At 42.4% G+C, this 13187-nt stretch overlaps 1 protein-coding gene across 3 annotated transcripts in view; it reads right to left on the minus strand.

Annotated features, from left to right (window-relative positions):
- Window positions 1–13187, minus strand: part of map2k6 (mitogen-activated protein kinase kinase 6) — a 250419-nt gene that overhangs the window by 53342 nt on the left and 183890 nt on the right. For all 3 annotated transcript variants that reach the window (XM_034193371.1, XM_034193373.1, XM_034193372.1), the window contains 2 exons: window positions 5792–5905; window positions 735–854 (listed from right to left, as the gene is read on the minus strand). In XM_034193371.1, coding sequence (XP_034049262.1) covers window positions 735–854; window positions 5792–5830 — 159 coding nt within the window. In that variant the 5' untranslated portion in view covers window positions 5831–5905. The remainder of the gene's footprint in view (window positions 1–734; window positions 855–5791; window positions 5906–13187) is intronic.

The following is a 13187-nucleotide window of genomic DNA, read 5'->3' on the forward strand; positions in this document are numbered from 1 at the left end:
GACATGTATGGAAGTGAAGACAGAAGGGCTTTAAATTTTCAAACCAAGAAACATCAGCCACTCATTTTTCTCTCAGATGTTGAATCGTAAGCAGAGGTTTACAGTACGACTTAAATCTATGTCAATCTGATAATTCCTTTTTTACAAACTGCATCAAATAACATCTAATATGTTGTCCAACGCACATTTATTTGTCCATCTTGTTTACTGGAATTTAAATCTTCTAATGTTAAGTAACAGTGCACACTATGGTGTGCACATGTGCTATTGAGTTTCTGTCCATTTTTAAACTTATCTCCATGGGACTGTGAGCTCAACATACAGAAAATAGCGTGACATACTCTGGAATGTGTTTTTTTTATGAAACCTTGTGGAAAATATCAACCTGATCTGGAAAAGATGCTATTTAAATTTTAAAATAGAGCTGCATCTGGTTGAGGAGGACATGCCAGAAAGTTTACTGCCATTGGTTATGATAGCAGTGTATTTTTGTTGACTGGATGTGAACAGGATTTATCAGAAACATCCAGATCAGGGTTTATAAAACTTAGAAGTAGTTTCAACTTGATCTGATCTGAAACACAAACCATTGTGTTTTGGAGTGATAAATGGTGTTTAGGGTCAAGGAAGATCTCAAAGCATAATCCTCTTCATCAAAACGAACACAATAAGATACAGTATATCAGCATTTTAGAAGTACTTTATCACTGCTTATGAGGATTTATTTACCATACCTCTCTAAACAGTGCTCCGTAGAACGTAACTGTGTAGAAACAATCCACTGTCCTCATAGAGATGTCCAAATCCATGAGCAGCCTCTTCTGCTCCTGAGTGTTGACCGTTGCGCGAATCCGCTGAGTAAGGGAGAACGTGAGAGATCAGTGACACACAAGCCTCATACAGGCTCCAAAGTCTTCACGCTTCACTGTGTCACATTCAATATTTAAACTGATGCAATGAGCAATGACGTTACTTAAGAACCCAGAGAACTTGGTTCTTGGCATGCTGATCTTCTAAAGACATCTGCAGCTCAGAGAGCCACACATTAACCGAGAGATTCAAAGTGAAGCTCAGGATCCACAGACAAAAGGTTTCAAATCTTTTCTTTGCAAGGTAGCTGTGGTGGACTGCAAAGGTACATGACATCATAGTTAATTAAAGATAATGACATTAGAAATTATTATTTTCTGCCAGTAGGTGTCATACTAATGCCACCTTTCAGGATCAAAACAAAGTTTACCTTCTGAGTCAGGAATACAAATGACAGTGATGCGTGGGTCTGGGTTTGTTTTTTAACACCAGCACCCCCCCACCCGACCCGTCATGAGGGCCAATCGGCACCAAGCGACCCAGTGATAACCCAAATCCGATCTAATCCACCTGGTTAACCCACCAACTAACCCACCATCCAAAGACATGCGGGTTAGGTGGACTGGACTCTTTAAAATTGTCCATAGGTGTGTGTGTGGGTGTGTCTGTTTGTTTGTCCATTTGTGGCCCTGCGACAGACTGGTGTTCTGTCCTGGGTGTACCCCGCCTTGCGCTCTATGACTGCTGGGATAGACTCCAGCCCCCCGCGACCCTTAATTGAACTAAGCGGTAGAAGATGAATGAATGAATAATTTCCAGAGCAAAAGAACACTTGAAAACACTGTAGTTTTTGTCAAAAGCATTGCGTTTCAGACATTTTGGCAGGATTGTCTGTCCATACCTCTGAGCTGAACTCAGCCTGCTGCTGCTGCACGTCAGTGCAGGACGTCTCATTTTGGGAGGAAAAAACATTTTGATTGACTGCAATTTATTGTTTGTATTACAATGTTTGGAAAGAGGTGTCATTTGATTTAAACGGCAACTCGCTTTGAAGTTATTCATTCTGACAGGAGTCTATCTTTCTAATATGATGGCAGAGAGCAGCACAGCGTTTGGTGCTTTGAGAATGGAGGACAATTCTCGAAAGGAGACAGTAGTCCCAGTTAGTGACTTTTATCCGCACAAAACTGACTCACAATTGATATTAATGGCTCTGAGAGGGGTTAAGAAGCAGATTTGCCGCTTCTGAAAGGTAGCGAAGCACAGAACCGAAGCAGTGGGTCAGAACAGTGCTTCATTGCTTCAAAGCGATGCACGTCGTTGGTACTCTCAGATGAAGCAGAGTCCGGTGGTGGAGATTTTGAATCAGGCTGCTCGTGCTCTGTAACGTCCACAGGTGGACTTGAATGCTGAGGAGGACGGCTGTGGACCACTCTTCTTGCACACAATTGACCTCTGGGTACCGAAACTTGGCACCGAAAGCCGAGGCATGTTTCAATACTACCGAAGCATTTTGGTCGGTGCCACAAAAGAACCGAAGGTCGGTACCCAGCCCTAGATATGGATCCGAATCCATATTCGTGATCAAGATTTCACTTTATATACGCTTTGAAGGATTACATCAAAACTACCTCACAGATTCTGACGAAATTTCCAACACAGATACTGTACATATTAGGCCATGGAAGACACCATTAAAATTTGGAAGAGATCCAGATCCGAATCCGGTTTCTGGATTAAAATTTCACTTTATATACACTTTAAAGGAGTACGTCAAAACTACTTCATGGATTTTCACCACATTTTCACCATGGACACATATTAGGCCATGGAAGACTCCATTAAATTTTGGAGGTGATCTGGATCCAAATCCAGATTCTTGATCAAGATTTCACATTATATACGCTATGAAGGATTACGTCAAAACTACTTCGCAGATTTTGACGAAATTTTCAACACAGATACATATGGTAATCTGGATGCGGATCCAGATTCTGGATCAAGTTTCAATTTATATAGGCTTTGAAGGATTACGTCAAAACTACTTCATGGATTCTCACCAAATTTTCACCACAGTTAGATATTAGGGCATGGACGACTCCACTGAATTTTGGAGGTGATCTAGATCTAGATCCAGATCTGGATTCTGGATCAAGATTCACATTATATAGGCTTTGAAGGATTACGTTGAAACTACTTCACAGATTTTGACAAAGTTTTTAACACAGATACATACAACCCCTGGCAAAAATTATGGAATCACTGGCCTCGGAGGATGTTCATTCAGTTGTTTAATTTTGTAGGAAAAAAGCAGATCACAGACATGACACAAAACTAAAGTCATTTCAAATGGCAACTTTCTGGCTTTAAGAAACACTATAAGAAATCAGGAAAAAAAATTGTGGCAGTCAGTAACGGTTACTTTTTTGGACCAAGCAGAGGGAAAAAAAATATGGACTCACTCAATTCTGAGGAAAAAATTATGGAATCACCCTGTAAATTTTCATCTACAAAATTAACAACTGCATCAAATCAGATCTGCTCGTTAGTCTGCATCTAAAAAGAAGTGATCACACCTTGGAGAGCTGTTGCACCAAGTGGACTGACATGAATCATGGCTCCAACACGAGAGATGTCAATTGAAACAAAGGAGAGGATTATCAAACTCTTAAAAGAGGGTACACCATCACGCAATGTTGCAAAAGATGTTGGTTGTTCATAGTCAGCTGTGTCTAAACTCTGGACCAAATACAAACAACATGGGAAGGTTGTTAAAGGCAAACATACTGGTAGACCAAGGAAGACATCAAAGCGTCAAGACAGAAAACTTAAAGCAATATGACTTAAAAACCGAAACTGCACAACAAAACATATGAGGAACGAATGGGAGGAAACTGGAGTCAACGTCTGTAACCGAACTGTAAGAAACCGCCTAAAGGAAATGGGATTTACATACAGAAAAGCTAAACGAAAGCCATCATTAACACCTAAACAGAAAAAAACAAGGTTACAATGGGCTAAGGAAAAGCAATCGTGGACTGTGGATGACTGGATGGAAGTCATATTCAGTGATGAATCTTGAATCTGCATTGGGCAAGGTGATGATGCTGGAGCTTTAGTTTGGTGCCGTTCCAATGAGATTTATTAAGATGACTGCCTGAAGAGAACATGTAAATTTCCACAGTCATTGATGATATGGGGCTGCATGTCAGGTAAAGGCACTGGGGAGATGGCTGTCATTACATCATCAATAAATGCACAAGTTTACATTGATATTTTGGACACTTTTCTTATCCCATCAATTGAAAGGATGCTTGGGGATGATGAAATCATTTTTCAAGATTATAATGCATCTTGCCATAGAGCAAAAACTGTGAAAACATTCCTTGCAAAAAGACACATAGGGTCAAAGTCATGGCCTGCAAATAGTCCGGATCTTAATCCAATTAAAAATCTTTGGTGGAAGTTGAAGAAAATGGTCCATGACAAGGCTCCAACCTGCAAAGCTGATCGGACAACAGCAATCAGAGAAAGATGAAGCCAGATTGATGAAGAGTACTGATTGTCACTCATTAAGTCCATGCCTGAGAGACTGCAAGCTGTTATTAAAGCCAGAGGTGGTGCAACAAAATACTAGTGATGTGTTGGAGCGTTCTTTTGTTTTTCATGATTACATAATTTTTTCCTCAGAATTGAGTGATTCCATATTTTTTTTCCTCTGGTTGGTCTAAAAAAGTAACCGTTACTGACTGCCACAATTTTTTTTTCCTGATTTCTTATAGTGTTTCTTAAAGCCAGAAAGTTGCCATTTGAAATGACTTTAGTTTTGTGTCATGTCTATGATCTGCTTTTTTTCTACAAAATTAAACAACTGAATGAACATCCTCCGAGGCCGGTGATTCCGTAATTTTTGTCAGGGGTTGTATTAGGCCATAGAAGACTCCATAAAATTTTGGAGGTGAACTGGATCCAGATCCGGATTCTGGATCAAGTTTCACTTTATATATTCTTTGAAGGATTACGTCAAAACTACTTCACGGATTCTCACCATATTTTCACCACAAATACATATTAGGCCATGAAAGGCTCCATTAAATGTTGGAGGTGATCCGGATCCAAATCTGGATTCTGGATCAAGATTTCACTTTATATACACTTTGAAGGATTACGTCAAAACTACGTCACGGATTTTGATGAAATTTTCAACACAGATACATATTAGCCCATGGAAGACTCCATTAAATTTTGGAGGTGATCCAGATCTGAATTGGCAGATGACAGAAATCTCTGATTGCTCTTGTTTGTTCATATTGTTGTTTGTATACGTGCAAACATGTTTCTCAGTTGCATGATGTCAACTACAAATAGTTGAACTCACCTCCAGCATGGGCTCTGGAACCAAACTCCTGGAGAGGAGCTGGACTCTTTCTCTGGTATTGTCCGGAGTGAGAGGTGCCAGGCAAGTGTGGAGATACTCACTAGTACCCGGCTGAGTTCCATTATTTTGGAGTTTCCCTGGTGAATGCGAAGGCGGCCTCAATACGACTTTGTGTCACAGCGAGGAATCTGATTGTTGTTTGTGTATATGCACCGAACAGCAGTTCAGGGAACCCAGCCTTCTTGGACATTCTAAGTGGGATCCTATAACTGGTTCCTGCTGGGTACTCCTAAGTCCTACTGGGGGATTTCAATGCTCATATGGGCAAAGATGGAGAAACTTGGAGGGGACCGATTGCTGTTCCTAGGGAAGACCAAGGACATGCTGGAGGGATATTTCCCTGTTGGTTTGGGAACACCTCGGGATGTCCAGGAAGTGTTAGAGGACTTGGACATGAATAGGGAAGTGTGGATTAAGCTGCTCGGCCTACAGTCACCGCAACCCTGACATGGACCAGCAGCAGTAAATGAATGAATAAATGAGTGTTTCTCAATGTTAAGGAGCCTGGCACTGAAGAAGGTGGCCATCTGCTCATCAACCTACCTTGACAGCCATGATCAGACCACTCGGTACGTGCTTCATCTTGTCAACTACACCATAAGCCCCTCGGCCTAGCTCACAGATCTGTTCCAGGTCATCTGCCTTCACCACAAAGTTCTGCTCCATACAAAAACAGAAAAGAAATGAAGAACAGTTGAGTGTGGTGGATACAGGCATGTGTCAACAATAGGCCTTTTCCATCAACATGGAACAGTTTCTTGAATGGCTGCTGTTCAGGGTTATTTGAACGTCAGTGCTATCAAGTGAATGGGTCTGTTTTTCCACCAGTTTTGCGCAGAACAAGAAATCAATGATGTCATCAAAGTGTGGTCTTGGCTCATGCTAAAGAAATCAGCATCTTTTGGTTTGAGCTGCGAACCAACTTCTCGAGTTAACAACCACTTAATGTTTTGGCAAAACTCCCTGAACAGTTCATAATTTGGTGCATGAACCAGAACAGTCTGTTCCCTGTAGGTGGAAAAGGCCAGCAATAGACATATGTAATACACACACACACACACACACACACACACACACACAATATACCACTGCAAGTGTGCACTTATATGAAAATCTCATCAACTCCAACAACTGCCGTTACACTCTTCATGGATGGTGTCACTTCATCCCTACTAATTCACTGATTCATTCTCTCCACATCATCCAGCCTTCTCTCCCTCTCATTTTCTTCATTCATCAGTTTCTCAAAGTACTCACTCCACCATTTTGACATAGTCCCTTCACTTCTCAGTACATTTCTATCTGCATCCTTTATTATTCTAACCTGTTACACATTCTTTTCAGCTTGTACAGCCAGAGAGACCAAGACGTCTAGTGAAGTAAGCCAACAAAACATCCAATATATGTACAGGAGTAAAGTTACAAAAATAGTACCACAGGCATTATTATTATGACACAAGACATCACAGTTTCAGCTAGAAAAGTGGGAAAAGGTCCAAAGGTCTTATCAAGGTCAAAATAAATAAAAAATAACCCTAAAAACCTATCTGATATCTTTTGGAGCTACCTACTAGCTACCCTTGTACCAGATGTCATCTCAGTATCTCTAAAAACTGCTGACTAATGGCTCTAGGTGGCATTTTCAATATGCCTGCCATGGCAGCCATATTTGAAATTGGATCAGAATGCCGCAAACAAAATGTGGTGTCCTCATGGGTAGGAACATGCACACCAAGTTTTTAACTCCATTGGATTGGTGGTTTTTAAGAAGATGTTTAAAGTGACAAGTGGAAACGTGGGCATGATCACAGTCCAGGAGCCAAATCAAGGTCAAAATTGAAAATTTTGGAAAACCTGTTGAATATGTTTTTAGGCTTGCTGATTGCTACCCATGTAGCAGATTTGAGCTCAGCTGCTGCATAAATGGCTGACAAATGGATATACATGGCATTTTCAAGATGGCCAGTATGGCAGCCATATTTGAATTTAGATCGGAACACCTCCACTTATCTTTGGTGACCTCATGGGTAGGAACTAGGTATGTGGAGATTAGTCAATACAAATCTGTATCTAGATACAAACATGTGGGATGCAAGTGTATCGATTCATTCAGTGTGCATCGATTCAATTGGGCACTGCAGTCTCATTTGGGGGCAGGCACTAAAGGGGGAAAATATGACGCATATGATGTCATTTCTCTACTTCCAGAGGACAAACCATGGCATTTTCAATGGTTTTTTTTGGGCAAATTACATGTAAGCAAAGTGAAAATACAAAGAAAAAGGGACGACGTGGTGGGAAAGTGGACATGTGTTGCGGTTTGTTGATGTCCCGGAGCACAAATGTCTTGAGGCGGTTTTGCAGACGAAAGAACGGAGCTACTCGGGTTAGCTGTGTAGGCTAACACTTACCTACACCACGTCTCCCATTTGCCTCATCTTTTCTTTTCCACTGGGAACCAAAAAAAAATAAAACTTTTCACCACTGCTTCAGTGATTGCAGCCAAAAACAAAACAGTACACCATTTATCTGTGTGAAGTCATGCTATGTACATATATTGCGTAATAGAGCAGAGGTCCCCCTAAGTGGTCGAATCCCGCGATATCATGCAGGGTTCAAACGAGACTGCGGTGCCCTATTGACGGTTGAAATCATGATGCAACACTCACTGCCTGCTTGCATCACATCATATCACATTGTGAGGAATTGAATCACCATCAAATACATATCAAATCACATTGAATTGGGAACAGGGGTGAATCATATCAGCATGTATCGCTATAGGTATCGTCTCGCTGGTAGTGTATCCAGGTGCGTATCGAATCGTTGTCAGTGATGAGATTCACATGCCTAGTAGGAACATGCACACCAAGTTTCAGCTTTTTTGGTTCAGTGGATTCTGAGATGTTTAATGTGACAACTGAAAAAGTGGGCATGGTCACAGTACAGGGGCCAAATCAAGATCAAAATTGAAAATTGTGCAAAACCTGTTGAATATGTTGTTAGGGATGCAGATTGCTACCCATATAGCAAATTTTAGCTCAACTGCTGCATTTATGGCTGACAAATGGGTATACGTACATGAGATTTTCAAGATAGCCAGTATGGCAGCCATATTTGACATTGTATTGGAAGGCCTCAAACAAAATTTGGTGTCCTCGTCGGTAAGAACATGCACACCAAGTTTCAGCTTCATTGGTCCAGCAGTTTCGGAGAAGACGTTTACACATGCTGATGCCAACGGACACACGACCCACGACATAAACCCACCGGATATTGTATGTATATACAGCATAACATATTTTCACAACCAACTCATCACCTTTTTATGTTTGATCAGTGCCCCTTTCTGTAACGATGTGATGAGTTGGGTAGCAGGGGTACTGCGAGATTTCATTTTACAATATGAAATCAATTTAAAAAGTAAAAAAAAAAAATCTAGATATTCAACTGCTGGTTCAAACTGGATAGACACATAGTACCACTTTCAGTGAGCAGATGGTGCAATGTACTGTAGACCCAGTCTGAGTGTTGCCTGATGTCCCATCCATTTCAAATGATTGCTTCCTACCTGATCCATGTATCATGATACGTATCGTATGGGCACCCATGTATCATGACACGGCTCGTATGGGCACACATGTATCGTGACACGTATCGTATGGACACCCATGTATCGTGACATGTATGGGCACCCATGTATCATGACACGTATCATATGGGCATCCATGTATCATGATTCGCATGTTATGGGCCTCCGTGTATTGTGATACGTATCGTATGGGCCTCCATGTATCATGATACGCATCGTATGGGCCTCCATGTATCATGATACGCATCGTATGGGCCTCCATGTATCATGATACGCATCGTATGGGCCTCCATGTATCATGATACGCATCGTATGGGCACCCATGTATCATGATACGCATCGCATGGGCACCCATGTATCATGATACGCATCGTATGGGCACCCATGTATCATGACACGTATCGTATGGGCACCCATGCATCATGACACGTATCGTATGGGCATCCATGCATCATGACTCGCATCTTACGGGCACCCATGTATCATGCTACGTATCGTATGGGCATCCATGTATCGTGACGCATATCGTATGGGCATCCATGTATCGTGACACGTATCGTATGGGCATCCATGTATCGTGACACGTATCGTATGGGCATCCATGTATCGTGACACGTATCGTATGGGCATCCACGTATCATGATACACATCGTATGGGCATCCACGTTTCATGACACGTATCGAATAGGCATCCATGTATCATGACACGTATGGTATGGGCATCCGTGTATCATGACACGTATCGTATGGGCATCCGTGTATCATGACACGTATCGTATGGGCATCCATGTGTCATGACACGCATCGTATGGGCACCCATGTATCATGATACACATCGTCTGGGCATCCATGTATCATGATACATGGGTGCCCACATACACATCGTCTGGGCATCCACGTATCATGATACACATCGTCTGGGCATCCGTGTATCATGATACACATCGTCTGGGCATCCGTGTATCATGACACGTATCGTCTGGGCATCCGTGTATCATGACACGTATCGTCTGGGCATCCGTGTATCATGACACGTATCGTATGGGCATCCGTGTATCATGACACGTATCGTATGGGCATCCGTGTATCATGACACGTATCGTATGGGCATCCGTGTATCATGACACGTATCGTATGGGCATCCGTGTATCATGACACGTATCGTATGGGCATCCGTGTATCATGACACGTATCGTATGGGCATCCATGTATCATGATACATGGGTGCCCACATACACATCGTATGGCCATCCATGTATCATGATACACATCGTCTGGACATCCACGTATCATGATACATGTCGTCTGGGCATCCACGTATCATGATATACATCGTCTGGGCATCCAAGTTTCATGACACGTATCGAATAGGCATCCCTGTATCATGACACGTATTGTATGGGCATCCATGTATCATGACACGTATCGTATGGGCATCCATGTATCATGATACATGGGTGCCCACATACACATCGTCTGGGCATCCACGTATCATGATACACATCGTCTGGGCATCCACGTATCATGATACACATCGTCTGGGCATCCACGTATCATGATACACATCGTATGGGCATCCATGTAACTTGATACGCATTGTATGGGCATCCACGTAACATGATACGCATCGTATGGGCATCCATGTATCGTGATACGTATTGTATGGGCAGTCAAATATCGTCACAGCCCTGTTAGATAGACCCATTGTGGCATTGAGCGGTTGGTGGGAAAACATGTTTTTTTGGTCAGCTGTCATTTCTCTCTGACAGTTCCCAGAACTACAGTAGTGTTCAGAATAACAGTAGTGCTATGTGACTAAAAAGATTAATCCAGGTTTTGAGTATATTTCTTATTGTTACATTGGATACAAGGTACCAGTAGATTCAGTAGATTCTCACAAATCCAACAAGACCAAGCATTCATGATACGTATCGTATGGGCACCCATGTATCATGACACGTATCGTATGGGCACCCATGTATCGTGACACGGCTCGTATGGGCACACATGTATCGTGACACGGCTCGTATGGGCACCCATGTATCGTGACACATATCGTATGGACACCCATGTATCGTGACACATATCGTATGGACACCCATGTAACATGATACGCATTGTATGGGCATCCATGTAACATGATACGCATTGTATGGGCATCCATGTAACATGATACGCATCGTATGGGCATCCATGTATCATGACACATATCGTATGGGCACCCATATAACATGACACGTATCGTATGGGCACCCATGTATCGTGACACGGCTCGTATGGGCACCCATGTATCGTGACATATCGTATGGGCACCCATGTATCGTGACATATCGTATGGGCACCCATGTATCGTGACATATCGTATGGGCATCCATGTATCATGATACACATCGTATGGGCATCCATGTATCATGATACGCATCTTTTGGGCATCCATGTATCATGACACATATCGTATGGGCATCCATGTATCATGACACGTATCGTATGGGCATCCATGTATCATGACACGTATCGTATGGGCATCCATGTATCATGACACGTATCGTATGGGCATCCATGTATCATGATACGTATCGTATGGGCAGACAACTATTGTCACAGCCCTGTTAGATAGATCCATTGTGGCATTGAGCGGTTGGTGGGAAAACATGGTTTTTTTGGTCAGCTGTCATTTCTCTCTGACAGTTCCCAGAACTACAGTAGTGTTCAGAATAACAGTAGTGCTATGTGACTAAAAAGATTAATCCAGGTTTTAAGTATATTTCTTATTGTTACATTGGAAACAAGGTACCAGTAGATTCAGTAGATTCTCACAAATCCAACAAGACCAAGCATTCATGATACGTATCGTATGGGCACCCATGTATCATGACAGGTATCGTATGGGCACCCATGTATCATGACATGGCTCGTATGGGCACACATGTATCGTGACACGTATCGTATGGACACTCATGTATCGTGACACGTATCGTATGGACACCCATGTATCATGACACGTATCGTATGGACACCCATGTATCATCATTCGCATCTTATGGGCACCCATGTATCATGCTACGTATAGTATGGGCATCCATGTATCATGACACGTATCGTATGGGCATCCATGTATTGTGACACGCATCGTATGGGCACCCATATATCACGATATGTATCGTATGGGCAACCATGCATCATGACACGTATCATATGGGCACCCATATATCGTGATACGTATCGTATGGGCCTCCGTGTATTGTGATACGTATCGTATGGGCCTCCATGCATCATGATACGCATCATATGGGCACCCATGTATCATGACACGTATCGTATGGGCACCCATGTATCATGACACGTATCGTATGGGCATCCAGGCATCATGATTCGCATCTTACGGGCACCCATGTATCATGCTACGTATCGTATGGGCATCAATGTGTCATGCTACGTATCGTATGGGCATCCATGTATCGGGACACGTATCATATGGACACCCATGTATCGTGACACATATCGTATGGGCATCCATGTATCATGATACATATCGTATGGGCACCCATGTATCGTGACACGTATCCTATGGGCATACATGTATCATGATACATATCGCATGGACACCCATGTATCGTGACATGTATCGTATGGGCATCTATATATCATGATATGTATCGTATGGGCAACCATGCATTGTGACACGTATCATATGGGCACCTATGTATCATGACACATATCGTATAAGAACCAATGTATCATGACACGTATCGCATGGGCACCCATATATCGTGATACCTATCGTATGGGCATCTGTGTATTGTGATACGTATCGTATGGGCCTCCATATCATGATACGCATCATATGGGCATCCATGTTTCATGACACGTATCGAATAGGCATCCATATATCATGACACGTATCGTATGGGCATGCATGTATCATGACACGTATCGTATGGGCATCTGTGTATCATGACACGCATCGTATGGGCATGCATGTATCATGACACGTATCATATGGGCATGCATGTATCATGATACACATCGTATGGGCATCCATGTATCATGATACACATCGTATGGGCATCCATGTATCATGATACGCATCGTGTGGGCATCCATGTTACATGATACGCATCATATGGGCATCCATGTATCATGACACATATCGTATGGGCATCCATATATCATGACACGTATTGTATGGGCATCCATGTATCATGATACGTATCGTATGGGCATCCATGTATCGTGATACATATTGTATGGGCAGTCAAATATCGTCACAGCCCTGTTAGATAGACCCATTGCGGCATTGAGCGGTTGGTGGGAAAACATGTTTTTTTTGGTCAGCTGTCATTTCTC

This window comes from Thalassophryne amazonica, chromosome 18 (genome assembly GCF_902500255.1).
Source record: "Thalassophryne amazonica chromosome 18, fThaAma1.1, whole genome shotgun sequence".
Classification (NCBI taxonomy): Eukaryota; Metazoa; Chordata; class Actinopteri; order Batrachoidiformes; family Batrachoididae; genus Thalassophryne; species Thalassophryne amazonica.